The 27,847-nt window shown below is 43.8% G+C and overlaps 1 protein-coding gene across 8 annotated transcripts; it reads left to right on the forward strand.

The window, feature by feature from the left end:
- Nucleotides 1-261: 261 nt before the first annotated feature.
- Nucleotides 262-27,675, forward strand: PARP6 (poly(ADP-ribose) polymerase family member 6). Of its 8 annotated transcripts, none has more exons than XM_053888866.1 (24): nucleotides 262-423; nucleotides 1,909-2,175; nucleotides 4,047-4,244; nucleotides 4,861-4,938; nucleotides 5,700-5,794; nucleotides 6,222-6,282; nucleotides 6,523-6,613; nucleotides 7,065-7,131; nucleotides 9,697-9,846; nucleotides 11,011-11,221; nucleotides 11,741-11,794; nucleotides 13,423-13,518; nucleotides 14,403-14,495; nucleotides 15,134-15,259; nucleotides 16,534-16,599; nucleotides 17,510-17,577; nucleotides 19,077-19,125; nucleotides 19,376-19,488; nucleotides 20,247-20,319; nucleotides 21,027-21,096; nucleotides 26,197-26,276; nucleotides 26,671-26,734; nucleotides 26,898-26,982; nucleotides 27,315-27,675. In XM_053888866.1, the coding sequence occupies exons 3-24, from the start codon at nucleotides 4,242-4,244 to the stop codon at nucleotides 27,415-27,417; spliced, it is 1,896 nt and encodes a 631-aa protein (XP_053744841.1). In that variant the 5' UTR covers nucleotides 262-423; nucleotides 1,909-2,175; nucleotides 4,047-4,241; the 3' UTR covers nucleotides 27,418-27,675. The 8 variants fall into 8 exon arrangements, 7 of the variants coding, with proteins under 7 accessions (XP_053744841.1, XP_053744842.1, XP_053744843.1 ...); XM_053888867.1 differs by having other exon boundaries at nucleotides 1,912-2,175; XM_053888868.1 differs by lacking the exon at nucleotides 262-423 and having other exon boundaries at nucleotides 1,690-2,175; nucleotides 19,379-19,488.
- Nucleotides 27,676-27,847: the final 172 nt, after the last annotated feature.

The following is a 27,847-nucleotide window of genomic DNA, read 5'->3' on the forward strand; positions in this document are numbered from 1 at the left end:
CCCAACCACACGGGGCGCCAAGTGCCAACATTCTCTTTCAGAAAGCTCTCCCGTACCCCCACAGCCCCTCTTGTTTTTCCACGCACCCGCCCCAACCCAAGGCGCAGGCGCCACCCCTCAGCTTCTCACCCCTCCCAACCAGCGAGCACGGCGCAAACGACGGAAGCTTGGCGTCCGAAGCTGTGGCGCGCCCAGAGGCAGGCCGCACGGCGATTGGTCAGGCGCGGGTCACGTGATTCCGGTGTCCCCGCACGAGCGTGCGCAGAGTGGGTCTGCGCGCCCGTGACGGAACGACGAGGCGTGGGGGTGCGCGACCTCGCCCGCCCGGCCCGGCCCCCTCCCCTTGGCCTGCCGCTCCGCCCCCGCGGGGCGTCCCGGGCCGCTCGTCCCCTCAGCGGCGGCCGCACGCGGCCCGGGGTCGCCGTGAGTACTCGCGAGGCCGGCCTGTGGGGCGGCCGCCACGGGGACGGGGCGGGGCGGCCGGGCCGCGGGAAGGGTGCGGGGCCCGCCCCGCCTCGGCCGGGGTGGATGAAGTGAGGGTCTTGGACCGGGTGGCTCTGAGGGGCCCTCCTAGGCTTGACAGGCTGCGCTCAAGGCCGGGCGGCTGTCGACACAAATCGGGCGCAGAGCTTCTTCCCCGGGAGGCAGGTGTTGGGTGTCTTTGGCGTCTCCGTAGGAAACCAGAGAAGAGCTGTGACTGCTCCCTTTAGGGAGGCCTCTGGGCCTGCCCTGGAAACGAGGATGGCTGCCAGTGTTTGGGGGCTAACCTCGTCCTTGCTCTCCACGGGGTATACCGGAGATAGCGCTTGCCTTCGAGAATCGCCCCTCCGTGGGTTCTCCCCCGCACTCTTTGTTCAGTGGCCTAGGCTTTCTGAGAAAGGAGCACTTGGTATAGAGAGGAGTAACCCACTTTCCCAGGACTACAAAGCTGGGAGTTACGCCCAGAGTTTAAACGTTGGGTTCGGAGGCTTTTTTGACTAGGTGAATAGTTGTCACACCGAGAACCGCCTGTGGACCTAGGGAAAGACCTTTGTGATCCAGACTTGAGGCTTATTTACGCTTGGCCTGTTTCCATGCAAACTGTAAAGCGCTTTGTGTTAGCTGCCCTCATCCAGAGTAAACACTGAGCTGAACAATACCCTTCCTTGGGCACTCTTCACACAGTCTATACTTGGCCCAGCTTCTCTTGAAATGTTCCCTCCTTCACCTCATTTAGATAAATCAGATAGATGTTCTTTGCTTAATGCATTAAACAACTACCTTAATCAGTCATAACCACATTATAGGAAAATTGGATGTAATTAGGACCTGTCAAATGTGCTTAAGTCCAGGTTCCACTATACTGATGCTAAGCAGCTTCCTTGGTCTTCCTACACTTGAGTATTCTTTTTTTTTTTTAAATTTTTTTTAACGTTTATTTACTTTTGAGACAGAGAGAGACAGAGCATGAACAGGGGAGGGGCAGAGAGAGAGGGAGACATAGAATCTGAAACAGGCTCCAGGCTCTGAGCCATCAGCCCAGAGCCTGACGCGGGGCTCGAACTCACGGACCGTGAGATCGTGACCTGAGCCGAAGTCGGACGCTTAACCGACCAAGCCACCCAGACGCCCCTACACTTCAGTATTCTATGTATAACATGAAAGCTGTGAAATAGATCATCTTTTAGGCTTCCTCCTCTTTCAGATGTCTGTGATTCTGTGAATGTCATGCATGACCTCCCCCCCTTCCCCACTCTTTTACTTTTCAAACCCATTCTTTACCTCCAGAGGAATGGGCATTGAGAGTAGAAGATGGGAGTCTCTTTCCCTAAAACACCCTGGTTGGGAAACGATGGTAGTTCCTGACTTGTTTCTTCCCTGGACAAGAAAAATTCCCTCTGAACTACCTTTTTCTCCTTGTGATAACAGCAGAAACCAAGCAGCAACAGCCCTTGGAGAGAGACTGAGTTTTTCTTGACTTCTACGGTGACAGAGACCTTGAGAAAGTTGGTACTTCTGGCCTACGCTGCCAACATCCTACCACCCAGCCCAAGACAGCCCACGCTGGACATTAGTGCCTCCCTCTTTATTCCTCTGTGATCATCCAGATCAGCACCTGACTGTTTATTTTCAAATCTCACAAACCCAGTTCAGTCCTCAGATCTTCGTAATTTTGGTTCTCAGCTGCTCTTGAAGGTGAATAGAATCTTGTTTTTTAAAGTCATTTTTGTCTATGTGTAGACATGTTTAGGTTCTTGTATGTATCTCCCCTTTGGTTTGGGTATCCAGCAGACAGTTCATTCATTTATTCATCAGTAAGTACGAGTTGAGGGACTGACAACATAGTAAAGAGCCAAAGCCTCTGCCACCACAGAGCTTATACTTTGGTGGGAGATAAATACAACAAACAAATATTTTGTATGTCAGGGCATTGTGCTGTGGAAAAATAGAAAGCAGGTAAGGGGGATGGATAGAGAGTGCTAGTGTGTGTGTGTTGAGGTTTTGCTGTTTTATATAGGATGGTCAAGATGACCTTTGAGCAGAGAGCTGAAGGAGTGAAGCAGCAAGCCATATGGATATCTGAAAACCATTCCAAGAAGAGGCAACAGCAGGGACAAAGGCCCTGTGGTGGGAATATACTCGTTATGTTTGAAGAACAGCAAGGAGGCAGTTGTGGAGTTTCAGGGATCATTTTCCTGTTCACATTTAGAGTTGATTTTTTAATGAGAGCCCCTGAAAAAGTACAAGAGTAGCCTGTGATTTTTTTTTTTTTAACTTGTTATGAAGATTTCCAACTATATGCAAAGGTATAGCATAAGAAACCCTCATGTACCCATCACTCAGATTCATTAGTAATTAATGTTTTGCCATATTTATTTCATCCCCCCCCCCCCCATCTATACCCCCCTTTTGGGGCTGGAGTAGTATTTTAAAGTAAATCTCAGGTATCAGGCCATTTTATCTCTAAGAACTTTAATTGTAATTTTCTTTTGCATATTTTTAATGAGTGAGGCAGTGCTGTCAGTGAGAGGACAGCTATGGTGTGTGTACTGGCATTGTCCCATATGTCCCCATCCTGGATCAGTTACCAGGCTTAAGTTGGTATTTGAGGAACAGACCACAGGCCCCTAGAGTACACAAGGATTTAGAACAGTGGTTCTCAAATTTTATCATGTATCAGCATAACAAAGGGCTTGTTAAAACACAGATTACTGGACCCCATCTCTGGAGTTTCTAATTCAGTAGGTCTTAGAGTCTGAGAATTTACATTTTAAACAGGTTCCCAGGTGATACTGATGTTACAGATCCCTAAGCCCACTGTGATCTTCAAACCTAAGGTTCAGTAGAACCATATTAGAGACCAAGAACACCTCTGCGTAAAGTTGGAGTAGGTGAGACAGATCCGTGCAGTGCCAGGAAGGCCTAGACAGTGGTTCTTAATTTTGCGAAAGGCTAGGGGTTAGTGTGTTTCTGACTGTTTATTCAGATCATTATTGCATTTTTATTTGGGGAATAGGTTCCAAGATGAGACCACTCAGACCATGTCTACCAGGGGATATTCAGTGTTGTTGAGGACTTTTAAAGTTAGCTTTGATTGTCATGTAAAGGTGTCTAGGGATGTTGATGTTTAGTAAGAGATGATGATTCAGTTTGAATAAATAGGGGTAAAGATTTCTAAAAGAATCTTGATTCTAATGGGGGTTGGTATTATGAAGAATGTTCCAAAATGAACTAACTAGACAAAGTAGGTAACGTCTTTTCGTGTCACCATCACTTTTGGCTTCAGGGGTTGATATGCATTATGATCTAGAGCAGGGACTTGCTCCAATCCCCAGCTCTCAAGCTTAAATGGAACAGTAGTGTCTCATGTTTGTATAGTGCTTTCATGGTTCATTATCTTTAAAAAACTATGTGTATAAGTATGTGTACATGCATGCAAGTATGTTTCTATGTGCAAGTGTCTGTATATTTGTCTAATAAAAGTGTATCCATAAACATGTGTGCCTGTGTAAATACCATCTGGCTATTAAGTGGTGATGAAACCAACTGTTGTCTACTTTCCACAGGACAGTGACTTGTTATCACCACAACAGCAGAGCCTGCCATCCCCAGCAGATCTACAGTCAGCCCCTGACATCACCCCCTCCCTTGTCTCCCTCTGTGGCCTCCTAAATGCCCATCCCATTGGCCTGGGTTCAGCTGGTGGTATGGAGGGGTGCTGCCTAGCACTGACCTGGGATTGTGTGTGACCCACTGACCCAATGGTGAGAACTGACTTCCCACCTCTCTGACTGGTCATCCAGGGGATAGATGGGACACCTTTTCCTGTTACTCTCCCTCCCACCCTTTTGAAAGGTAGAGTGGTTATCTGAAGTTGAAAGAAGGAGAAGGAGCATGGAGACAGTATTACTTGGTGTGTGTACAGGTGGATTTTCTTCTTGGGAAGGAAGGAGAGTTAAATAAGAGGAAGGGAGTAATAAAAGAGCTTAGGTAAGCATGGGAGCTGCTTTGGGGTAATGATCTAGAAGAGGCCAGCTTGTGCTAGGACCTAGATATGCCCAGGAACCAACATTGATGTTGAAGTCTGCATCCCTACCCCCCTGGCTACCAGAGCCTCAATCAAGAGGGCCAAAATTCCAGTGCCCTGTTTTCCTCCATCCCTCCCAAGGTCAGAGGTAGGCCATGGATATGACCAGATTCAGGAAGAGACTGAAATGCTCCAGAAGAGTGAGGTGAAGGGAGTATAGGGAATAGGGTCTCAGTTCTATCCCAAAGGACCTCCCATTATTTGTGGGAATCTATTTTGTATCCTATCGCCCTCCTGCTCCATGGGATAATAGGGATCCAACAAAGGGTTGTATCCTTGTTTTTCATCGCTAGGACATCAAAGGCCAGTTCTGGAATGATGATGATTCGGAGGGAGATAATGAATCAGAGGAATTTCTCTATGGAGTTCAGGTGAGATTACAGCCCCTAAGACCCATGTTGGATAGTCTAAATGTGTGCTTCTCTGAATTTACCAAGTAGTGAAAGATTATTCTGGAGCAGACATAAGATGAGGATATGATGTTGGTGCAGTCTGAGCATTGTCTTGCCAGAGCTGATTTCTTATTCTTGCTCTTACCTGGAGCTCATTCCTTTCCCAGAGTAAACTACATTCTCTGTACGTGGGGGCTACCCCATGTGTTCTTGGTTAGAAATAGTGATTTTTTTTTTGACTCTTCACCAGCCAGTGGCTGTCATTTCATTCATCAAGGTCAAATTTTTAAAAGATATCCTGCCAGTGATTGCTTCATGCCATCACTCCCCAGGGCACAGTCCTGAGCAGGAATGTTGGATTCTTTGCACAGAACCATCTGAGTTAAATTCTGTACTCTTCAGCCTGTTCTGAGTTCTCCTAGAAGGGATACCTAAGTATCCATGGTCAGGGTCTGAGAGGAAAAGCTGGAAACTTAAGGCTGTGTACTCGTTGAGCAAAGCCTGCAATTGGTTCATAGAAGCTTACTAGAGTGGAGATGGAGGGATACTTGTGGCCAAAGATTGGTGGCTAGGGCCACCATCAAGAGCTCCTTCGTAAGAGCAGCCTTTTGCTTCTATGTACTGCTGCCATTTGATTTTCCTGTTCCTGGTGTTCATGTTCTTTTTATTTTTCATCTCTCTCTTTCCCCCTCTATTTTCCCTCCTCCCAAACCTCCCCACCATTTTTGCTGCTGACTCAGGGGAGCTGTGCGGCTGACCTATATCGACACCCACAGCTTGATGCAGACATTGAAGCCGTGAAGGAGATCTACAGTGAGAACTCTGTATCCATCAGGTGGGACCCCACTTCAGGAGCAAGCCACTTCTTTCTGAGCTGTTAAGAGGCTAAAGGTTTTTTCTTTTTAGGGTATAATAGGGGGTCTGTGGACATGGATAAATTATGAGCTTAGTGATAGGTAGTGGGAATTTCTCAGAATACTTAAGCTTAGCTGACAGTGGTGAGTGGGGAAGTATAGCCACTTTTTTCAGCAGTTTCCTCTATCCTAGATCCCTTTAGGCTGATAGTTTCATCTTTGAGGTAAGAAAGGCTTCTGGCCTGGAGAAAGCCCTGATCATGTAAGTGGCTTGAGGCTGCATCTAAGTCTAGATACAGAGCTACTTCCCACTCTTCCCTCTCCCCTGGCCCCAGGCTCAGTTCTCCCTCCACCTCAGTCTCTGTTCCCTTCTTTCTCCCTTAATGAGTCTCACCTGTATCTCTGTAGAGAATATGGAACTATCGATGACGTGGACATTGACCTCCACATCAACATCAGCTTCCTCGATGTAAGTGGTGCTAGTACCTGCCAACAACATGTCTAGCTGGACTTGTGGATTTTGTCATGTAGGCCAGGAGTCTTGTTCCTGAGTGCTGCATTTGGAGCACATATTCTTCATCCCTGTCTTTCCTAGACCATCAGCAGACAGTGGTGTGTACTGTCATGTGCATGTGTGTGTCATATAGGGAAAACTTCCAAGTCCATTCCTCTCTGTTGCTAAACTGGAAACTCTCCCTTACTCTTTTAGGAGGAAGTCTCTACAGCCTGGAAAGTCCTCCGAACAGAACCTATTGTGTTGAGGCTGCGATTTTCTCTTTCCCAGTACCTTGATGGACCAGGTAAAGGCAGTGACTTTGGGCAAGTAGGTGCTCTAAGTGTGGTCTAATCCAAAGTCCTAAGTTAACTGAGCCAGAGAAAAGCTAGAATAAGGCTCTCGGGTATATACTGCAGGCCATTGGTGGGGGCTTTTCAGTTTGCTGTCATTCGTGCATTCCCTGTCACCCGATAGCCATCCCCTAAAGGCCTTCTTGGTTAATGAAATTGTTTTCTCTGGTCCCAGATATTATTTATTCCTTCCCTTCCCCTCAACGTCCTCATAGAAGTTGAAGTGGTTTGAAATGGGTCAGACAGCTCCCAGAATCTACCCTCTGCTTCAGATGTTTTCCTTCTCCATCACTATTGTTTAGAGTACCCTTAGAATCTGAGGAAGCTCATCCACTGAATTGGGGCTTTGGACTCCCAGGAAAATAGAGATATGTACATACTAGGAGCTTTTTCTTCTCTTTGCAGAACCATCAATTGAGGTTTTCCAGCCATCAAATAAGGAAGGGTTTGGGCTGGGTCTTCAGCTGAAGAAGTAAGAACTTTGATCTTTCTGGTTATGGACATATGAGGGAAAGAGACGGACATACGGATGGACAGGCAGACCCTTGGACGCAGTGCTTCCTCCCCAAAATATCTTTCTGAGATGGGCCTAAGAAAGACTAAAATAAATTTGGAAAGCCAAATTTATGGTTAGGTGGAAGAGCCTCTGGTTCTGGGGTGTCTGGCCTTGAGGCTTCTGGAGGTGAGAGGGGGCTCATCAGTACTTACCATTTAAGGAAGAGTACAACTCTGGAGTTAAGGTCTTGATCTTCATATTTTCTCTTGTGGTTTTCTCAGTGTGGGGCTCTAAAAGCTCAGATAGTTTATGAAATATGTTGAGTGCCTTGGTATACAAAGAGAAATAAATGAATTATAGATTCTACCCTCAGTGAAGTTCCAAGTAGAGTCCATTGGATACATGTTCTAATACAAGTGAATATATAAGGTTTAGAAAGAATGTAGAGGAAGGAATGACTCAGTCTGGTGGCGGGTGGAGGGCTATGAGTGAATGAATGAAAGGAAGATGATTCATGTTTTCAAGGATGGGTAAGAGTTGCCCATGCAGACAGATTCTGAGCATGAATAACATTTGCAAGGGCACAGTCAGGTGAAGCAGCCTGTGTGTAGGAAGCTTCAAGTAGTTAAATATTGCTAGGAAAATACAAGGGGAGAGTGTAGGAATTGAAGTCAGAGAAGTAGGAAGGGGTCCAAATCAGAGAGGATCTTGGGCTTTTATTTTCTAGGCAGTGGGAGCATTGAAGGGTTTTAGGCAAAGAGAGGCCATGGTCAGACTGAGTTTTAGAGAAATGATTCCAGTAGCACTGTGTAAAATAGGTAGGAGGGGGTGAGACAAGAGACCAAAAGTCTAGGAGGTTTTTGTAGACGTCCAGACATGAGATGATGAGGGCCTGAGCCAAAGTGTGATTATAGGTGCGAATAGAGATAAAAGGTGGACTATAGAGATTTGTGGGGTATAAAATCAGTAAGACTTGAAGATTGATTCAGATATGTCATGTGTAGTCATAAGAGCCAAGGAATAGTAGAAAATTACTCTTAGGTTTCCAGCCTAGATGTCTGGGTAAATTGTAACACCACTGATTTAAATAGGGGAGGAACAGGTTTATGTGATAAGGATAGATAATTAGTTTCATTTTAAGCATGTTTAAAGGTAACCTTGGGATATTCAAGTGGAGGTACTCAGTACATAGATATGTAACAGGAGAGGTTAGGGTTGAAAATATATTTAGTGTATGGATGGAAATTACAACCAGTTTAGAGTACGAAATTGCTGAGGGAGAACATGGAAAAGAAAATAAGATCAAAGGCAAAACACCCTTTAGCATCCAGACAAAATACCCAAGAAACCAGCAGGGTGGTCAGAGAAAGAAGAAACATTGAAGGTAGGTCAGAAAAGTTGGAGAAGAATAGGAAGAGAATGGTGTCTCAGAAGGCAAGGAAGAGAATTCCTACAAGGAGGGCCAGATGCCGGAGAGGATAAGTAAGAGAACTTAGAGTTTTTGTCAGATTTAGCATGGAGGCAAGAGCAATCATCGTGAAGAAGTGAAGGTAGAAACAAAATACAGTGACTTGAGAAGTGAGTGGTTGGCAATGAAGTAGATACAGTAAGTGTGGACTGAGATATTTAAGTGAGGATTGGAGGGGAAGGAAATGCAGCTAGATCAAGGTATAGGAAGTTGAAACTTCTGTAGACTTTAGGAAAGGAACTGATAGGAGAGGGATATGATTAATGGATCAAGATCCCTAAAGAGGCAAGAAGGGACTGAGATCTAGAACCCAAATAGAGATACTAATAGAAGGGTCATTTTGTTTTCAGAGAATGGAGGGATTGAGGTAAGAGTAGAAATAGAAATAGATTTTGTAGTAGGGTTGGAAAATTAAGGGAGCTGGTAACTGATAGCTTCAGTTTTTTCTGTTAAGAAGGAAGAGATTCTCAGCCACAGGTGAAGTTAGGAGGTTGATGAAGGCAGTAAGGATTTGGAATAATAGCTTAGAGTAATGCCAGAGAGAACTCATCAAAGACACATGAAAGGATTGGCAAGACTAGTGGAGGGCCCAGCTCAAATTGGAAGCCATAAGTTTGGGGATGTAATTTTTTTGCTAACAATGTCAGTACCCCTCATGTCCCTACTCCTTTTCTTCACTATTCACAAGGTAGAGGGTGGTATCCAGTTGCATCCCACTACCCCTTTCCACTCTCAGTATAGTCATTCTTGGCAATAAATTCCCAGATTCATGGCCGTTGAAGGCTCAGCTTTCAAGCCTTCCACTAAAGGCTAATCATCTCAGAATTGTTCTGGTCTATTAGATTAAGTAATGGAAGTAGGTATTTACCACCTAAGGTAAAGAGGTTCTTTAGGACAGTACATTTCCATGGGCTAAGGTCATTATCGCGAGGTCTTCAGACACACATTCCCCCACCACAGCTAGTTTTACCATCCCTGGGTCTGAATTTTAGATTAGTTGCTTTTCATAGTTCTATTTCTTGACCTACTCCCCGGCCTGAGTTTTGTAAAGCCTGTTGTCTTTGATTCCTTAGGATCCTGGGTATGTTCACATCCCAACAATGGAAACATCTCAGCAACGATTTCTTGAAGACCCAGCAAGAAAAGAGGCACAGTTGGTTCAAGGCAAGTGGTACCATCAAGAAGTTCCGAGCCGGCCTCAGCATCTTCTCACCCATCCCCAAGTAAGTGCTCCCTGAGGAGCAGATAATCTCTAATGACCTTAGTCTTGTCTGAGCTCCCACCCCACCTTCTTGATTACTTACAATAATCTATTTGCCCTCTCCCAAGGTCCTCTGAATTCTGCACCTTTAACTATTAACACCGACCTACATAGTCTTGTCCCCTAGGTGTCTTTATCTTTGTACTTCTGATACCAGTATTCATACCTTGTCCTTCATGTAAAACACAGTACCTAGCTCATGGTATGTTTTTGCAGAAATGTATGCTAATTTTTTGTCTTTTCTTTCTTTGAACCTCATCATTATGCCCTCTACTAAGAAGGCAGAGTCTGAGAATAGGTACCAACTCCTTTCTGTCATGAAAGGGCACACTGATTGATTATCTAACTTTTGGAAATAAATACTGTCCATTCTCTGTCTCCAGGCCTACATTGTCCACCCTGGTGCCTTCTGATCTTCCCAAAGGCAAATACAAACCCGGATTTATAGTTTTCCAGACACTATTGTTGACAGACAGACATCAGGCTTTTTTGGGTTGCAACTACTTATTGCTTAGTACAGTATTCAGCACTTTTCATGTGTATATAAACACGCACACGCCACGCACATACACACACTGAGTAAATTAAACAGGCATCCTGTCCAGGGGATCATTCCCTACCTGGCCTAGCTGCTGTAGAGATTGACCGAGACTTTGCCTCTGCCTGTCCTCCCATGTTCCAATCTGAAGAACACACAAATAATGACATAAAAATCAATTCAGGTTTGTGATTTACTTGTTTTAAAAGTGTTTAAGATCTGGGGCACCTGGGTGGCTCAGTCAGTTAAGCGTCTGACTTTGGCACAGGTCATGACCTCACAGTTCGTGGGTTTGAGCCCTGCATTGGGCTCTGCTCAGAGCCTGGAGCCTGCTTCAGGTTTTGTGTCTCCCTTTTTCTCTTTGCCCCTCCCCTGCTCACACTCTGTCTCTCTTAAAATCTTAAAAATAAATAAACATTTAAAAAAGAAAGTGTTTAAGATCCGGTGTAACTTCCCTCAGATAAGAGTTCTTCTTTGGCTTAGGTAGGTCCCTTCACCCATTCTGGCTTAGGATGCACTTATCTCCAGTGTTCTTCTAGGGCTCATACTGAATCCCAGTTTTATCACTTCCCTTTGCTCTCTGTCCAGGTCTCCCAGTTTCCCGATCATACAGGACTCCATGCTGAAAGGCAAACTGGGTGTACCCGAGCTTCGAGTTGGGCGCCTCATGAACCGTTCTATCTCCTGCACCATGAAGAACCCCAAAGTGGAGGTGTTTGGCTACCCTCCCAGCCCCCAGGCAGGTCTCCTGTGCCCCCAGCACGTGGGCCTCCCTCCCCCAGCACGGACCTCTCCTTTGGTACATGGGCTGGGGAGGGTTTGACTTGGGTGTTAGGAGGGTGGGAATGGAAACGTGGGAGTATAGCTTCTCAAGGTGAGGTGAGACTATGGTTTTTCAGGCATCCTAAATCAAACTTGGTCACTCTACCATGAATGGGTGGAATGGAGAACATTTTTTAAAAGCTGAAAACATCTAAACTGTCTGTCAAGCTTCTTTGATTGTAAGCCATGAAGCAGGGAGTCTGGGCTTGGGCATCTTAAGATGTCATGTATGATTTTATTAGGTTGTGGTTAGGACTTGGTCATCAGCTGCTGTATTAGCCTGTCCACCTACTTTGAAAAAGGCTAAGGACAGGTGAGCCCTTTTCAAGAACCTTTGGCAAAAATTTTTAAAGGTCTTCTCTTCAATTTTGGGATTATTGAGGCTAATCAGAGCTAGGGTGTAGCTACTTCAGGAGAATCTCAGGTGATGAGTGTGAAGTCTGTCTAGGTACCTGCTTCATAGGAGGCTCATAAATTCTGTCTTTTCACTCATCAGGTCAGTGGTCACTGCAAGAATATCCCTACTCTGGAATATGGATTTCTTGTCCAGGTAATTGAGTTCAAAGCTTCATTCCTAAGCCATTCCCTTGTTGTCTGACCCATCTGATCCCCTAACATCTCCCAGCTCCTCAGTCAGCTAACAAATATTTCCTGAGTTGCTCTGCTCCCAGAACTGTACTACGTATTGTGTAGATAGGAGAAAAGAAGGCACAGTTCCCATCCTCAAGAAGCTTACAGCATTATTGGGAAGACAACACTGACAGACCATGTCGATCAAATGATTTTAAGTGCATAGATGTCAAGATAGGCGAGGGATTGACACTGATTTCCTTATGATCCCTAACATCCTTGCTCAAGTGGTCTTCAGTTTTCCCTAGACCTCTTCCACTGCTCAGCTACTATTAGGTGATTTCCTTTTAAAACCTCTGTATTCCCTGGACCTGCTTTCTTTCATTTTTGCATCTTAATTGTCTTTGTTCATAGCATTCCCCCACGGGCCTTCCTCCCCATATCTGCCTGGTGCAGTGAAGGCTCATTGGTACCTTAGCCATAAGATTCTTCTCCAACCATATTAGCTGGAAGTGATATTTCCTCTCACTGAACTCTTAAGATGCTTTTTGTTTTATATGACATCTATGTGCAGTATACCATATGCTGCCTTGAATTGTAATTAATTTGTATACACGCCACATCTCCCTTGTTGACGTTTAGGGTCTGAGAAGACAATCTTTTTATGTTACCTCATAATCAAGGAGACCATTCACCAAACTGGGAACATAGTAGGCATTCAGTACACCTGAGTGAATAAAAGCCCTTACATGTTCCTTTACTAGCCCAAAAGTATGTGAAATGGGAAGAACTTGATTTATACAAAAGTGTACCTGGCTGAAAAGTCATGTTAAGGCAGAGCGTGGTTTTGTTGTTATTGTTTTTAGTTTTCTTTTCTTTTTTTTTTTTTTTTAAACTAGGCTCTGTACCCAACGTGGGGCTTGAACTTATGATCCCAAGATCAAGAGTCGTGTGTTCCACTGAGTCAGCCAGGTGCCCCTAGGCAGAGTGTTTTAAAAAATTATTTAGCATATTGCCATATGAGCTCTAGATTTTTGCTTTCTTCCCAGCACAAGAGTTGTATCTGTGGCTTTGACCAGTGGATAAGCTGATTGTTCTGGGTAGTTGAAATGGCTTCTTAGGCCCCCTGCCATGTGATCATGGTCTGAATATTCACCTGTCTCAGAGGGACAATCTTAATTACTACAACTAAGGTTAATAGTTTGGTTAGTACATGTTAATATTTATAAAACACTTTCATGAAAATTTTCTCAGTAATCTCAGTTCCTCTATGAGGTGAATAATATCACTTTATAAATGAAGAAACCAAGGCTCAGGTTAACCAATTTGCCCAAAGTTATATATGCTATTAAGTAGTGTGGTGGGGGTGGGGGGTGACAGGATCTTAACTCAGGTCTTCTACCATGGTTGGTCTTATTTTAACTATAATATATAGCTGTAGCTCTAGAGTTGGGCCCTCAGTTAAACTAAGTGCAGGGCCCAAGAGTAGGTCTGCCTTACGCACAGGGCTGGGAGAGGAGAGAGTGGTTGGAAAAGAAGCTCAAATTGCTTCCCATATCTCTGTCTGCACTTCCAAAAAGACTTAGTAACAATGTCTTCTCTTCCCAGATCATGAAGTATGCAGAGCAGAGGATTCCAACGTTGAATGAGTACTGCGTGGTGTGTGATGAGCAGCATGTCTTCCAGAACGGGTCCATGCTCAAGGTATGTGCCCTAATCTGTGACCCTCTTCCTTAGACCCTTAGTCAAGGCTCTCAATCCTCATCTTTCTTTTATTCCTTTCTTCCTGGGTCTATGGTAAAGGTAGAATTTTGTCCATAATTCTTGAGACTCTAGAAGTAATTATTTTGCCTCAGAAAACAAATCTCTGCAGTCCTGTTTTGAAATATGAGGCTATATAAATTTTTTTTAATATTTATTATCACTTCCCCAGTGGTCCTTTTTAAAAAATATTTATTTATTTATTTATTTTGAGAGAAAAAGAGAGCAGGGGAGGTGCAAAGAGAGAGAGGGAGGGAGAATCCCAAGAAGGCTCTGTGCTATCAGTGCAAGGCCCATGTGGGGTTCAATCCCGTGAACCACAAGATCGTGACCTGAGCTGAAATCAATGATGAGTAAGACGCTCAACCAACTGAGCCACTCAGGAACCCCAAGGATGTATGAATATTATTGCAGATATAATCCCCACCCAACATTTAAAAATAGGCATCAGATATTGAGATATTGGTCAAGATGATTGCATATGAAGCTGTCCTCAAGGACTCCCAAGTCTAGGTGGGTGGACAGACACTGACTGCACTGTCAGTGTGTAGAAGAGATATGAGCAGTGTTGTAGAAACTCACAAGAGAGAGCATCTAACTACCTAGGGAAGTCATGGAAGGCTTCAGAGAGGAGACAGCATTAACTGTGAATCTTACAAGTAAGGCTTTTTAATTAAGACTAATTTATAGTTTTTTCATGACATAGAGGGCCCCAAATTCCTACCTGGTTCTAGAGTTGTCTAAGGTCAGATTTGTCCTTGTCTCCCTATGACACCTTCTTATTGCACACCCTGTGTCACTGTTCTCTGTTTAATATGTCTGTTCAGCCAGCCGTCTGTACTCGTGAGCTGTGTGTTTTCTCCTTCTACACATTGGGAGTCATGTCCGGAGCTGCAGAGGAGGTTGCTACTGGAGCAGAGGTATGGGAGAGGGAAAAGCTGCTGGGGAGCTAGCATCAAGAAAGACGAGGGGACCTAGCAATGTCACTCCTTGGCAGTTTAACCTCCAGAAATGCTTTCATATGTAAGGGTGTGCACAGTACTGTTGTTTGTAATAGTGAAGAAAGAATCGATATGATTCCATCTATGGGGATTCAGTTAAAGAAATCATGGTATGTCCTTACAGTGGAAATACCATACAGCTATTATTTATGGGTAGAAAATTATAACATATGTAAAAAAGAGAAGAACAGTATGTGCAGTATAGTTCTTTTTTTTAATTGCCTATTTAATAAGGTAACTATTTCCATAGGAAAAATTATCTGCAAGGGTAGACCTCAGACTTAGCAGTAGTACCTGTGAGGAATGAGATTTGTTTGGGGGCAATGGGATGATTTTTATCTTTTTCTTAGTCATTTTTTAAATCATCATTACTTGAATTTTTATGAACAGCCTGTATTTTCAAATGAAAAAAACATAAACGTGTTTGCTATTAAAAAGAACAGCAGAGAGAATGCTGAGAGCCTCCAACAGGTGGACAGACCTATGCTGGATACTGTGTGACTCCCAGCACTGGGAAACCCTTTAGCTTCTGCCTCCTTTCTCTCCTTTCGCCTAAGGTGGTGGATCTGCTGGTGGCCATGTGTAGGGCAGCTTTGGAGTCCCCTAGAAAGAGCATCATCTTTGAGCCTTATCCCTCTGTGGTGGACCCCACTGATCCCAAGACTCTGGCCTTTAACCCCAAGGTATTGTTGCTTGGGAAGAAAGCAATAGAATAGAAATAGAAAAGGAATAGAAACAATAAAAGAGTGGGAGACTATGGGCTGTCATTGTCATGTATATAACAGCTTGGAAGGAGGGACAGAAGGGATGGAACACTTGGTTCTTGGGAACTCTTAAACCCTAAGCTGTGGCTGTTTTAGTGAACAAGTAACTGAGTTTGTTAGAAGGAGGGGAGAAGAATTATTATGTTATACTAGGGAAGAATATAGATTTTGGAGCCTGACAGACCTGGATTCCATTTGAGGTTCTACTGTTCCCTAGCTGAATGGTGTAAGAAAAGTCACTTAACCTTTTGGTACCACAATTCCCTTATCTGTAAAAAGGGGATAATATCTACCTTGCAGATTGTTATGAAAATGAGAAATAACATATGTAGACTATTGTACTAGGGTTCTCCGGAGAAACAGAACCAGTAGGAGATATCTATGGAAAGAGATATATTATACAGAAGTGGTTCATGTAGTTATGAAGGGTGAGAAGCCCAAGGATCTGCATTTAGCAAACTGGAGGCCCAGGAGAGCCAGTGGTATAAATTCCAATCCAAAAGCTGACAGTCTTGAGATCCCCCAAAAGCAGGTTTCTCAGTTCCAGTCCAGTGTTCGGAAAAGACCAGTGCCCTAGCTCCAGCAGTCAGGCAGGGGGAGTTCCCTCTTACTTGGCCTTTTCGTTCTCTTCAGACCTTCAGTTGATTGAGTGAGGCCCACCCAAATGAAGGGAGCACAATCTGCTTTACTCATTCTGATAAAAAAGTCAATCTCATGTAGAAACACCCTGACAGACACACCAAGAATAATATTTGACAAAATGTTCAGGCACTCCATGGGCCATCAGATCAACTCAATTAACCGTTGACAAAATTAACCATCACAAGTACCTAGCAGAGTGCCTCACTATGACTCTTATTGCTATGTATCAGGCACTATATTAGTTCTTTACGTATGTTATTTAGTCCTCAGAACGATCTCTGAGTGTAGTGGGAATTTTAATCTTCATTTACACACAGGGTACTGAGGTTCTAAGAGGTTAAGTAACTTACCTTATTACTTCTAGCTGTAAAAGAGAACTAGCATGTGATTCCAGAACTGTCTGACATTAAATCTGTGTTCTTTCCATGACATGCCATACTGTTTCCCTGGGGCCTAGACCTCTTTTGTACATCTGGCCCTCCTTTTCATCACATCTTACTCTCCTCCACTTTTCTTCATCTGGGTCTTCTCTTCCCATTGATTCCCCACAGAAGAAGAATTATGAGCGACTTCAAAAAGCTCTGGATAGTGTGATGTCCATCCGGGAGATGACCCAGGTATTCTGCCCTCTGCCTGTCCTGCTTAAGTGCCCTGTTGTGTTTGGAATCCATGGGAGTGGAATGGAGATTTAGAAATGCTATTCAGATTCCTCACTGAGTTTTCTTTAGTCTTCCCTCTTCAGCCTTCCCAATCCTTGTTCTCTGTTACTCTCTTTTTCACTCCGGATGTCTCTCTCAACTTTTACCTTTGCTGCCAATTCCTTCACAAGTTGTTCATATTTAATGTTTTTCCCATAATTCTTAGGGAATTAGAGAAGTGAGGGAAAGACTTCTGCCCAGGGTTGGGAGGGCGAGGAGGGGGCTTGGATGTAAGGAACTAGCCCCAGGGGCCTACATCTTCTGTCCTTCTAGGGGTGGGGCAGCAACATGGAGCAGTGACCATCCTTTGACTCAAGGCTGCCCCTCACCAGACTTCCCCACCCCTCGTCTGCAATCTCTGCATGAATAGACATTCATTTGTACTCACATTTACAGGTGGGCCTCTTCTCAGCAAATCCTATATATCACAGTTCAGATTAACACATAAGATATACCTAGGAGGGATGATTTACTGTCAGAAGGACTCTTTGCTTTATGTAAAGTTTTACCACAGGATTCCTTAGCCTAATCTTTCTGGGACATTGATTTTATTTATTTTTTATTTAAAGTCAACTTTTTAGAGTTGTAGGAATTGCGTAAAATGAGGGAGACCCACCTGCATGTTGTTTTGTAAGCATTTTCAGTCATTTTCATATTTATTTATGAATCTTCCCAATCTGACTGGGCTCCTTAAGGGTGGGAACCCTATCTCCTCTTGCCTTTGTGTGGCCTTCAGTGCCTGCCTTGCCCTGGGCCCTGATTAGTCTGTCAAAAGTGGGAGGGCTCTCACCTCTCCTGGGAGGTAACTTTATGACCTTTGTCTTAACAGGGCTCATATCTAGAAATCAAGAAGCAGATGGACAAGCTGGATCCCTTGGCCCATCCTCTCTTGCAGTGGTAAGTGATGTGAATAGAATGGTTTGTCCTTCAGGGATTGGGGGTGGGGGTGCCGGGGGATATGGAATTAGTCATGGAACCTACAACTTCTTTTTAGAGCCGGTTCCAGCATCCTTCCTGAGGTTATAGAGATTTCGGCTGCTTTTTCTTGGGGTTTTATTGATATACTTTGCCTTGATAAGAACTCAGAGCTTAGCGGGAGCTCACAAATTCAGACACAATGTCTCAGATTCTCTCTAGGTGTTTCTTGTTTCCCAATAGGTCTTTAAGTACCCTTTGCATGTAGGAGTTAATACTGTTTCAACTAAGTTTTCTGTGCATACAGAGAGGTTTGTCTCCCCCTTCTACTCCCTATCCCTGTCTCAAGGCCTACCCTCTTGATGTACACTGTCCAGACCCTTGAGGCACTATTATTATTCCCTTCGAACAAAGATTCTGAACATTCTCTACTGCCCTCCACCCTCTGCCCTCCTTCCCCGATCTTGATTGCTGTTGTTTTCCTGACATAGCTTTCCCTTCTTTTCCTAGTCAGCCATTGACATCAGTACTTTTTCAATACAACATGCTCCCTCTAGCATCAGGAATGACCAGGCATAGAGTATCCAGGATGGCATCACAAGTAAATGGGTGAAGCACAAAAAAAAACAACAACAGCAACAACAAAACAAAACTGTATCCACTATATGAGATAATGCTTCCATGTTGAGCTCTCAATGCTTTATGCCTTTGTTCTCTCCTATCCTCTGAGTTCAGCCAAAACACAGCCCAGTCTATCCTTGAATCCTAGGGAAGGTTGTTGTAGTTTCATCTGTTTCTTTCTCCAGCCCAAACAGTAACTTTCTCTCCATCCCTCCCCATCCTTGAGAGCCCTGAAAGATTCCTCTGAGTCCCAGTTGTGTGTTTCTAAATCCCAAGTATAAGTTGTCACCATGCTAATAAAGATCCCTGCTTTCTTATTTACTTACTTATTTATTTATTGTAGCTGATCTTACGTGCTTTTCCTTTTTTTTCTTAATGTTTATTTATTTTTGAGAGTGAGAGCATGAACAGGGGAGGGGCAGAGAGAGGAGGGGGGACAGAAGATCCAAAGTGGGCTCTGCACTGATAGTAGCGGGCCTGATGTGGGACTCAAATCCACAGACCATGAGATCATGGCCTGAGCTGAAGTCAGACGCTCAACTGACTGAGCCACCTAGGCACCCACTTTTGTTTTATCCTTTTCTGTTCCCAGACATAGCAGTCTCCCTTTCACCCGTCTCTTTTCTTTTATTCATTGTTTACCCAGAAACTCTGGTCAGTAGTTTCCCTTTTACATTTTTATACACAAGCATTACCACCAACAGGAATATCTAGATAGTGATCTTGACATTTTACATAATTCCAACAGCCCTGGAATCCTTGCTTGTTCTCTCAGGGGTACAGTAAGACTGCTTCTTTGTTCTGGATGGTCTAATGACACACTCATTCTGTCCATTCCTTTCTTCTCTGTTTTATGCTAGGATCATCTCTAGCAACAGGTCACACATTGTCAAACTACCTCTCAGCAGGGTAAGTGACCATTCTTCTTCTAAATTCTTTAAATTTCTGGTGAGGGACAGGGAGGGGCTCCAGACCAGCTAACCACATTGATCCTAGACTTGCCTCATTGGCTCTATCCATCAACAGTTGTCTTTGGACCTAAGCATATTCTCCTTATTTGGGGTCAGTGCAAGCCCCCATTTGCTCCCCATCCCCACCCCTTCCCTCCCTGATCTCCATTTCTTCTCTGTTTTCCTGACCCGACCCCCAACCTGGGCAGCAGCTGAAGTTCATGCACACCTCACACCAGTTCCTCCTGCTGAGCAGCCCTCCTGCCAAGGAGGCTCGGTTCCGGACCGCCAAGAAGCTCTACGGCAGCACCTTTGCCTTCCAGTGAGGAGGGGGGGTTGGGGGTGGGTGGGGAGTGGGGGAATGACAACAAATAATGTAGGGGGGTGGGAGGGCAACTTCACTTGAGGTATATGAGTGTGTGTTACATATGTCCAACCAATCAGTCAGATATTTCTTAATGCTGTTGTGGTAGGTGCTGTAGAGTGTAAAAAGGTACATAGGATATGGTCTTTACTCTCAAGCTACTTATGTTGCAGTTGAGGAGAAATGACATTTACACATAAAAAGATGTGGTTGAGGGAACAGATTGGAGGAGATAGATTTGAAAGCTATTTTGAAGGAAATCAGCAATTTATGCTTAATTGTGGAAGAAGAGAGAGAGAAAGTGAGAGAGATATTAAGAAGAGAGTGGTGGTACCTTTTTCTTAAAATAGACGTGAAGTTAGAACTGGCAACCATATTGGGATCAGTGCTCTGTTGGTTGAGTTTGAAATGAATCTGCTTAACTTGAAATATCAGGAGAATAGGCAAATGAAAATACTGAACCAGCAGTTGAGGATTTAGGATGGGACCAGCTGAAGCACAGGAAAAAGAATGGGACTGGAAGTTACAATGGAGAGTTAGCCATACACATGTATATTGCATGCCTGTGACTGTATCCATGTGTGTGTCTGTTGCTAGCTGTATCCCTGTCCATCATCATGTCCTGTGTGGGTGAGAATGGGTGGGCGTGGCGGTCTTGAAAGTGCTTCTGGGAATCTCATACAATGAAGAGACATGTTTTCTACCCTGCCTTACAGTGGGTCCCACATTGAAAACTGGCATTCGATCCTGCGCAATGGGCTGGTCAATGCATCCTACACCAAACTGCAGGTGAGGCTGTGTGCCTTTCCCTTTCTCTCCACTCCCCTCCCTGCCCCACTCAGTTTTGGGGAAGCCTGCTCTAGAGTACTGAACTGATTTTTGCCTCAGCATCCTCAAATCTAGCCTGCCGTGTGGCTTTCCAAGGAAAGAGGTTGGAATTGTTTGTATAGAATGAATATGGCTGATATATATTTGACCCCAGGCTGTGTTTTTCGGTAGTTTTGGGAATAGGATTATATCAATAGGCAGGAATATGAAATACTGACTACAGCCACTGTGATGCATTAACCTGTTAGACAAAGCTTTTTAATTTATGTAACTGTTCATTCAGAAAAGTGATATAAAAGACTTATTTCTTCTCCCTATGGGAATCCAAGGAGTGATTATTGTTTCTCCTCTTGGGTACCTGTTCTATAGTTCATTTTTGGAATCTGCATATGTACCAAAGCCTGGGGAATGGAGTATGGATTCTGAGGGACTGACTAGTGGCTTTGCCACTCCTTACGTTCCAAGACATCAGTATCTAGTAGGGCAAAGAGGTTAACCTGCATCCACTTTTCAGCCAATCAGATTTTCAAGAGTAAATTCCTAGAGTAATCTGAACCAGTGAGAAGGTAATTGGAGGGACAGAGGGCTGGATAAGCCTTGTGGCTGCCTAACATACAGCCATGGGAGGGCCCAGGCTCATATTGCTCATCCTGGTGTTTCCCTGCAAGCTGCATGGAGCAGCCTATGGCAAAGGCATCTACCTGAGCCCCATCTCCAGTATTTCCTTTGGATACTCAGGTAAGAAATACTGTCTGGCCACCTCGGCTCTATTTACATCGCATCCATTTTGTGAATACGTAATCTATGCTGTCTCCTCCTGCTGCATCATGGGTACTTGGTCTGTGTCAGCTCTCTCCCAGTCATAGATACATGGTTTCTTTACCTCCTCTCGTTAGTAATGTAGATTCTTTACACCATGAGCCCAATTATCTCCCTTTCTGTTAGGAAGTCCTCTTCTCCATAGGGATGGTTTTATTCATTGTAGAGGCTTGGCTCTGAGAATAAGTTAGGAAATAACTGGGAGATTGAAATGAGGCCTTTCATAGACCACATTTTTGGTGTGGGCAATAGCCTGTTGTTTATAGATGGTATATGTACACGTGTGCATGTGAGTTTATATGTGAATACACTTGAATGCTTGAGTATCTTCCATCGGCTTACATTTCTGGAGACATTGTTCTCCCTGTCAACTACCTTTTAAAATTTAAACTGTCTATAATTACATACTATTATAAGAATGGAAGAGAAAGCATTTTATTCCAAAGATAAGGCATGGGTAAGGTCCATTTTCTAGTCAGGAGATGAGTCCAGGTTTGTTCTATTCAGAAAATGAATCTGCCTTGGAGCTCTCTCAGTGTTACAGGTTCATGTCTTAGTTCCTTTTTAGTTTTCGTTTGTTCTTGTTCTACACAGTCTCTATATAAAAGATAACCACCATATGTTGCATGTCTACCATATGAAGGAGACAGTGCTATATTCTTTAAAATTTTTTTTAACGTTTATTCATTTTTGAGGGACAGAGACAGAGTGCAAATGGGGAAGGGGCAGAGAGAGAGGGAGACACAGAATCTGAAGCAGGTTCCAGGCTCTGAGCTGTCAGCACAGAGCCCAACGCGGGGCTTGAACTCACAAGCGATGAGATCATGACCTGAGCCGAAGTCAGACGCTCAGTCGACTGAGCCACCCAGATGCCCCTACAGTGCTATATTCTTTATAGATTATTATTTAGTATTATCTGGTAATTATAATTATTATAAAGATAAGAAAACTTAGATCCAGGATCATAGAACTAGAAAAGTCTTTAAATTTTAAACTACTCTAACAGCAGCAACTAAATCAAAAAACTCACCAAACCCAGATAGTTTTATAAGTGAATCTTAAACCAGGCTTTAACCAAGCCAAACAAATTATTAGTTTTATATAAAACTTTCCATAGAATGAAAAAATGTAGAATTATAAATCATAAAAGGTAAGTAAATTTAACTTTATTAAAACTAAAAACTTCTGTTTACCAGAAGACACCTTAAGAAAGTGAAAAGCTACAAACCAGAAGACATTTGTAACATATTTAACCACAAAAGATTAGTAATAAAGATATTTTTTTAAGTTTATTTATTTATTTTGAGAGAGAAAGCAAACAGGAGAGGGGGCAGAGAGAGAGAGGGAGAGAGAGAATCTCAGGCAGGCTCCACACTGCCAGCACAGAGCCCAACATGGGGCTCGACCTCACCCAACAGTGAGATCATGACCTGAGCAGAAACCAGGAGTTGAATGCTTAACTGAGCCACCCAGGTAACCCAAAAATGTATTTTAAAATGCTTAAAAATCAGTAAGAAAAAGACAACCCAGTAGAAAAATAGGCAAATGACATGAACAGACATTTCACTGAAGAAATGACCCAAAAATATGAAAAGTTGCTGAACTGCTATTAATCAAGGAAGTAAAATGAAGACCAAAATGACTACTGTTTGCCACCTGTGTGGACTGGCAAAAATTAAGAAATCTGGTAATACCTCTGATGGTCCTAAAAGTTGATTAGCAGGATCTCTTTTATTGTTTATTGGAATATAAATTGGTACAACCACTTTGGAGAACAATTTGGTGTTTAATTTCATAAAGCTGAGAAAATTTATCCCAGTGACCCAACATTTTTATTCCTGCATGCCCAGAGGTGTACTTGAATGTTCAAAGCAGCAGTGTTTGCAGTAGCAAATCTTGGAACCAACCCAAATGCTCACTACCAGGAGGATGGATAAATACATTTTCATATATTCTCAGAGTGGATTATTATTTAACAATGAAAATGGATAAACAGTAGTACTTAACTACATGGAAAAACCTTGGTAATGAGCTGAGCTAAAGAAAAAAAAAGGCAAGCCCAGAAGACTAGTGTATAATGTCTTTTTTATATTGTTTAAAAGCAAACAAATATAAACCTTTTGGTGCATGGGTGTTATGTATGATAAAACTAAAGAAATTTCAGAAAAGTGGTTACCTCCCAAGGATAAGCAGATAGATAGTTGGGATAGGGTAGGAGCACATTGATATAAATCACTAGTAATGTTTTGGTTCTTGGATTTAGTCTGTAGGTTGGGTCTATAGGTATAGTAGATAATAAATAAATAAATAATAGTGTGTCATGAACCAAACCTAATGATTAATCCACCCAGGGTAAGTGCCCAATAAATACCGATTGAATGTGTGAATGAATCTTATTCTGTGTGCCTGGGGTGCAAAGTGGGGTTGGGGTTAGGGTAGTCCTTTTGGCTTTTTTGTCTGGGTTCCTCAGTTTTTATCTTTGTTCCCGCCTGAGCTTCCCTCATTAAGCTCTTGTTATTTTCCAAGTAGTGAGATTCTCCTGGTGCCTTGGTGTTCTTGGTGCCCACAGAATTCTTGCTTCCTGTCTGTTCTCATCCTGTTCTCTCCCTCTCTTCTCTGTCACTGGCTTTTGTTTACTACTGAGTGCCTGAATACCTATGGAGCCAGGAATCTCTATTGACTCTCTATATTTCTTCATCACTTCAGTCACAGAAAAACATCATGGGACACCATCCTTTTCCTCTTGCAAAGGTCCACTGATTATAAAATGGCATAGGATTTTACTTTTAGAGTTATAGATCATCTCATCCAATCCTTTCTTACTTTATAGTTAGGAAAGCTCATATACAGAGAAGTTACACACAGCTGTGAGTAGCAGACCTAGGATTGGAATCTAGGCCTCCTAACTTCTGGGCCAGTGTTCTTATTACTATATTGGACTGACAGGGTAGGCTTTGCTTAAATGACTGAGTCTCTGAGGGCCTACAGATGTGTGAGAGTCTCTATAATGTGAGATGTGTACAGATGTCCAGTTTATTGTAATTACTCTAGTATTTAACCAATTCCATCTTATATGTTTCCACATACCCTATTCTGCTCTAGTTTTCTCTGTTCTCCTTCAGGGTATCCTTAGTTTTGTGGCACTGCATGCTATCTGGGAGCTAGTATAAATAGAGAGCATCCATTTGGCTAATGGAGCCTCCACTCCAATGACTTGGCCATCGTGTGCAGGTTAAAACAAGGGCCAGGGAGAAAGGAGTTAGTAAACTCCATCTGTGTGTTTAGTTCTGTTTAGAGACTTCTGATAGGTGTATACTCTGGATGCAAAGCATCCAGGGATTACTGTAGCCACCACTTTCTCAGTTTCTGGTCTTGGTAAACTGTAGAAGATCATTGGGTCAATATGAACAGGACAGTGTGCAACAGGATTGAGATGGGACAAGATTTGGATTGCATCATAAGGGCCATTTGAAAGACCAGCCATAGAAATCAGATTGTTCTTTCTCATCCTTTGGGATAGAACTTGTTCTTTCTTATCCTTTGGGATCACTCAGAATCTTGCACTGAAATACCCAGGATGAGAACGTCATGTTTGGATTCAGAGCTAAACTCACTTAAGGCTAATGGGGAAAGTAGAAATCGAGGGGTGGTAAGTGTCACACCTGTAGGAGGAAGAAATTAAGAGTTTAAGCCTTGCCTTGAGTTTTGTTCAGGCCATATATCTGTCGTGGGACTTTAGTGTGAGTGCATGATGAATTGACAGCCTGAGCAGTGAGGAATGTCAGTCCAGACATCCCCACTCCTGCACCATGGCTATCACAAAACCAAGAACTGAAGGAGAGTGGGATTTGTAATAGAATGTTCCAAGGTAGAGTGGTGAGATAGGGGCCCTGCTTATGGCCTGTAAGGATAGCATCATTTCCCATCTTCATCCATGTCCTCTCAGACAGACAGGGATGGACACATAGACACACACACATGACTGTGATAAGGGTAGGCCTGTAAGAAAGCTGAGTCAAGACTAAAGTCCTAGTCACAGGCCAAAAACAGTTGGGAGTAGGGGCACATAAGCACTGTTCCATGTCTAAATAAGAAAAATCCAGAATGGGTCTATAAATGTTATAAATAGGGCTATTCACTGGGGGATAAGGATGGCAGAGGATTTATGGATTTAGACAGGGGGACACTGGAGGGAATTGGCACCGCTTCCTCAAGTCTGGGAAGACTTTCTAAAGGAAGCAGGATTCTTCAAGGTTGTTGCCATTGTGGTTACTTGTGGAAAATTATTCATCACTTACCTTCTGTGCTTTCTGTCTTTTCTTTTGAGTGACTCTGCTCATAGTTTTCTATGTAACTTTGAGACTGGAGCAGATCTGACTTGCTCTGCTTGCTTCCTCTTCACTCATTTTGCTCAATCTGGCATTTGATCCAAGGTGTTGATATCACCACTCTTGTGAGCCCCTCATTCCTGTCTCATTTCATGTGTTCCTCCCCTGTCTTAGAACCTTCTAGTGATTCTTTGATATTCTCAGGATAAACTTCAGTTGTCTTAACATGGCCTATAAGGCCTGCTTGATCTGATCCTGACTCACTGCTTCCACATCATCTGTTGCCGCTCTCCTTCCATTGACTATGCTCCATACAAACAAAGGCACATTGCTTTCTTTCCTCCAGACCTTCTATGTCCTTTTACCTCTGCCAGAACGCTTTCCCCCTCTTCATTTAAGTAATTTTTCCTGGCTGTCACTGGGAAGCCTTCTTCAAAACCCTAGGGCAGGCTAGTTCCCCTCCTCTAGCTCACGCATTGTTCTAGATTCTCCCCATCACACTTCTTGCCATACTGTGTTGTAATTACTTGTTCTTTGCCTGTAGTATCCACCAGACTAAATTGTGTCAGGGCAGATACCTTGTTTATTTATTTACTACATGTCTAGCTCAGTGCCTGGCACATAGTAGACATTTTAGTAACTATGTGATTGAGGAGTGGGTGACTGAACTGGATTTGTTGTTCTATAACAGGAATGGGAAAAGGACAGCACAGGATGCCCTCCAAGGATGAGCTGGTCCAGAGATATAACAGGATGAATACCATCCCCCAGGTATTATTAGTTGGCACTCCAGTGAGGCAGGCAGAATCCTTCCCCTAGGATAAGTTTAGGCTACAGAGATGGATGGGGAACAAATGGTGGGGGAGGTGAGTAGTTTGAAGATCATTTGAAGGAATCAGATATGTTTGAAGATGAACATGCTTCCAGAGTCCTATGTGGCCTCAGTCAAGTGTGAAAGCAGAGACTGAGTTTAAATGCAGTGACATGAAAATGTAAAGATCGAAGCTATGGACTCAGCCAGACTAATTATGCAAAAGCAAAATTTGGGGGTGGTGGTGGCTGGGAGACCCAGATATCCTAATCCATACCCCTAGCCACCAGCAGCTAACTTCCTGCCTAGGGAAGCTATAACAGTCCACCTGGCTCTGCTATCCTTCTCTTCCAGACCCGATCCATTCAGTCAAGGTTCCTGCAGAGTCGGAATCTAAACTGTATAGCACTTTGTGAAGGTAGGTGGCTCACCCAGTCCCTGTATTTCTGTGTCCCCAACCTTTATTTCTGGTACAACTCTGGCACGTGATCCAGCTGAGGGTGTTGTTGACACATTGTCTTCCCTCCCCTGCCTGGACTGTATGACTTAAGCATTATAATTTCTGGCCCCCTTCTTCCCAGTGATTACATCTAAGGACCTCCAGAAGCATGGGAACATCTGGGTGTGCCCTGTGTCTGACCATGTCTGCACACGGTTCTTCTTTGTGTAAGTCTAGGAGGGACCTTGGGGATTACTCTAAGGAATAAGGGTGGGGGTGTGATGGTATGATTACTGGGAAAGTCTGTTCCTGGCATCTGAGACTTATCCCTGGCTACCTGAGTGGAGCTGGCACTGGAACTTTCCCTGTGGAGGATGGGGATGGGTATAGATCTGTTTAGAGGAAATCAGATAAGCTGAATCTCTTCCACCTTAAAGAGTTGCAAGAAAGGGTTTTGACTTTTGGGTTGGAATGGCCACACCTCACATATAGTTCACTGGTTGACGTTATTCTGGTATTCTTCTCCCTCTTATGCTCACGCTTGCCCTATCTTTGGCAGATATGAGGATGGTCAGGTGGGCGATGCCAACATTAATACTCAGGACCCCAAGATACAGAAGGAAATCATGCGTGTGATCGGAACTCAGGTTTACACAAACTGAGGGGGCCCCAGCCCTCGTACCACCCCTGTTCCCCCAGGATCCATCTGCCCTCATACAAGGGCTCAGGAGCAGCATGTGAGGCTGCCCTGAGGAATCAAGGGGCCATTACCAAGGGGCAGGAAAAGCATAGAAGAGGCGGCCTTCATGGTGGAGACTGACCCAGGAACCACTCCACATTTGGATGGCCCAGACTGACTCCCTACTCCTGATTTTCCCAGTTGACTTCACCCTGTTTGTAAATAAAACAATAAAATGGAAGGTGCTGTGGACTGGATATGATCACTGTGGTCTGACTAGCCTTGGCCCAGCACCTGCCCCAAGCCCTCAAGTGGGGTGTCAGGTGGGGAGAGTGGAATATCCTGAGGGTTGGAACTAATTATGTTGGGTGGAGTAAAAGCTGAGTCATCTAGTGTAGTGTATGTACCACGGA

The sequence above is a fragment of the Panthera pardus genome, unplaced genomic scaffold, assembly GCF_024362965.1.
Source record: "Panthera pardus isolate Hobbes unplaced genomic scaffold, ASM2436296v1 HiC_scaffold_24, whole genome shotgun sequence".
NCBI lineage: Eukaryota > Metazoa > Chordata > Mammalia > Carnivora > Felidae > Panthera > Panthera pardus.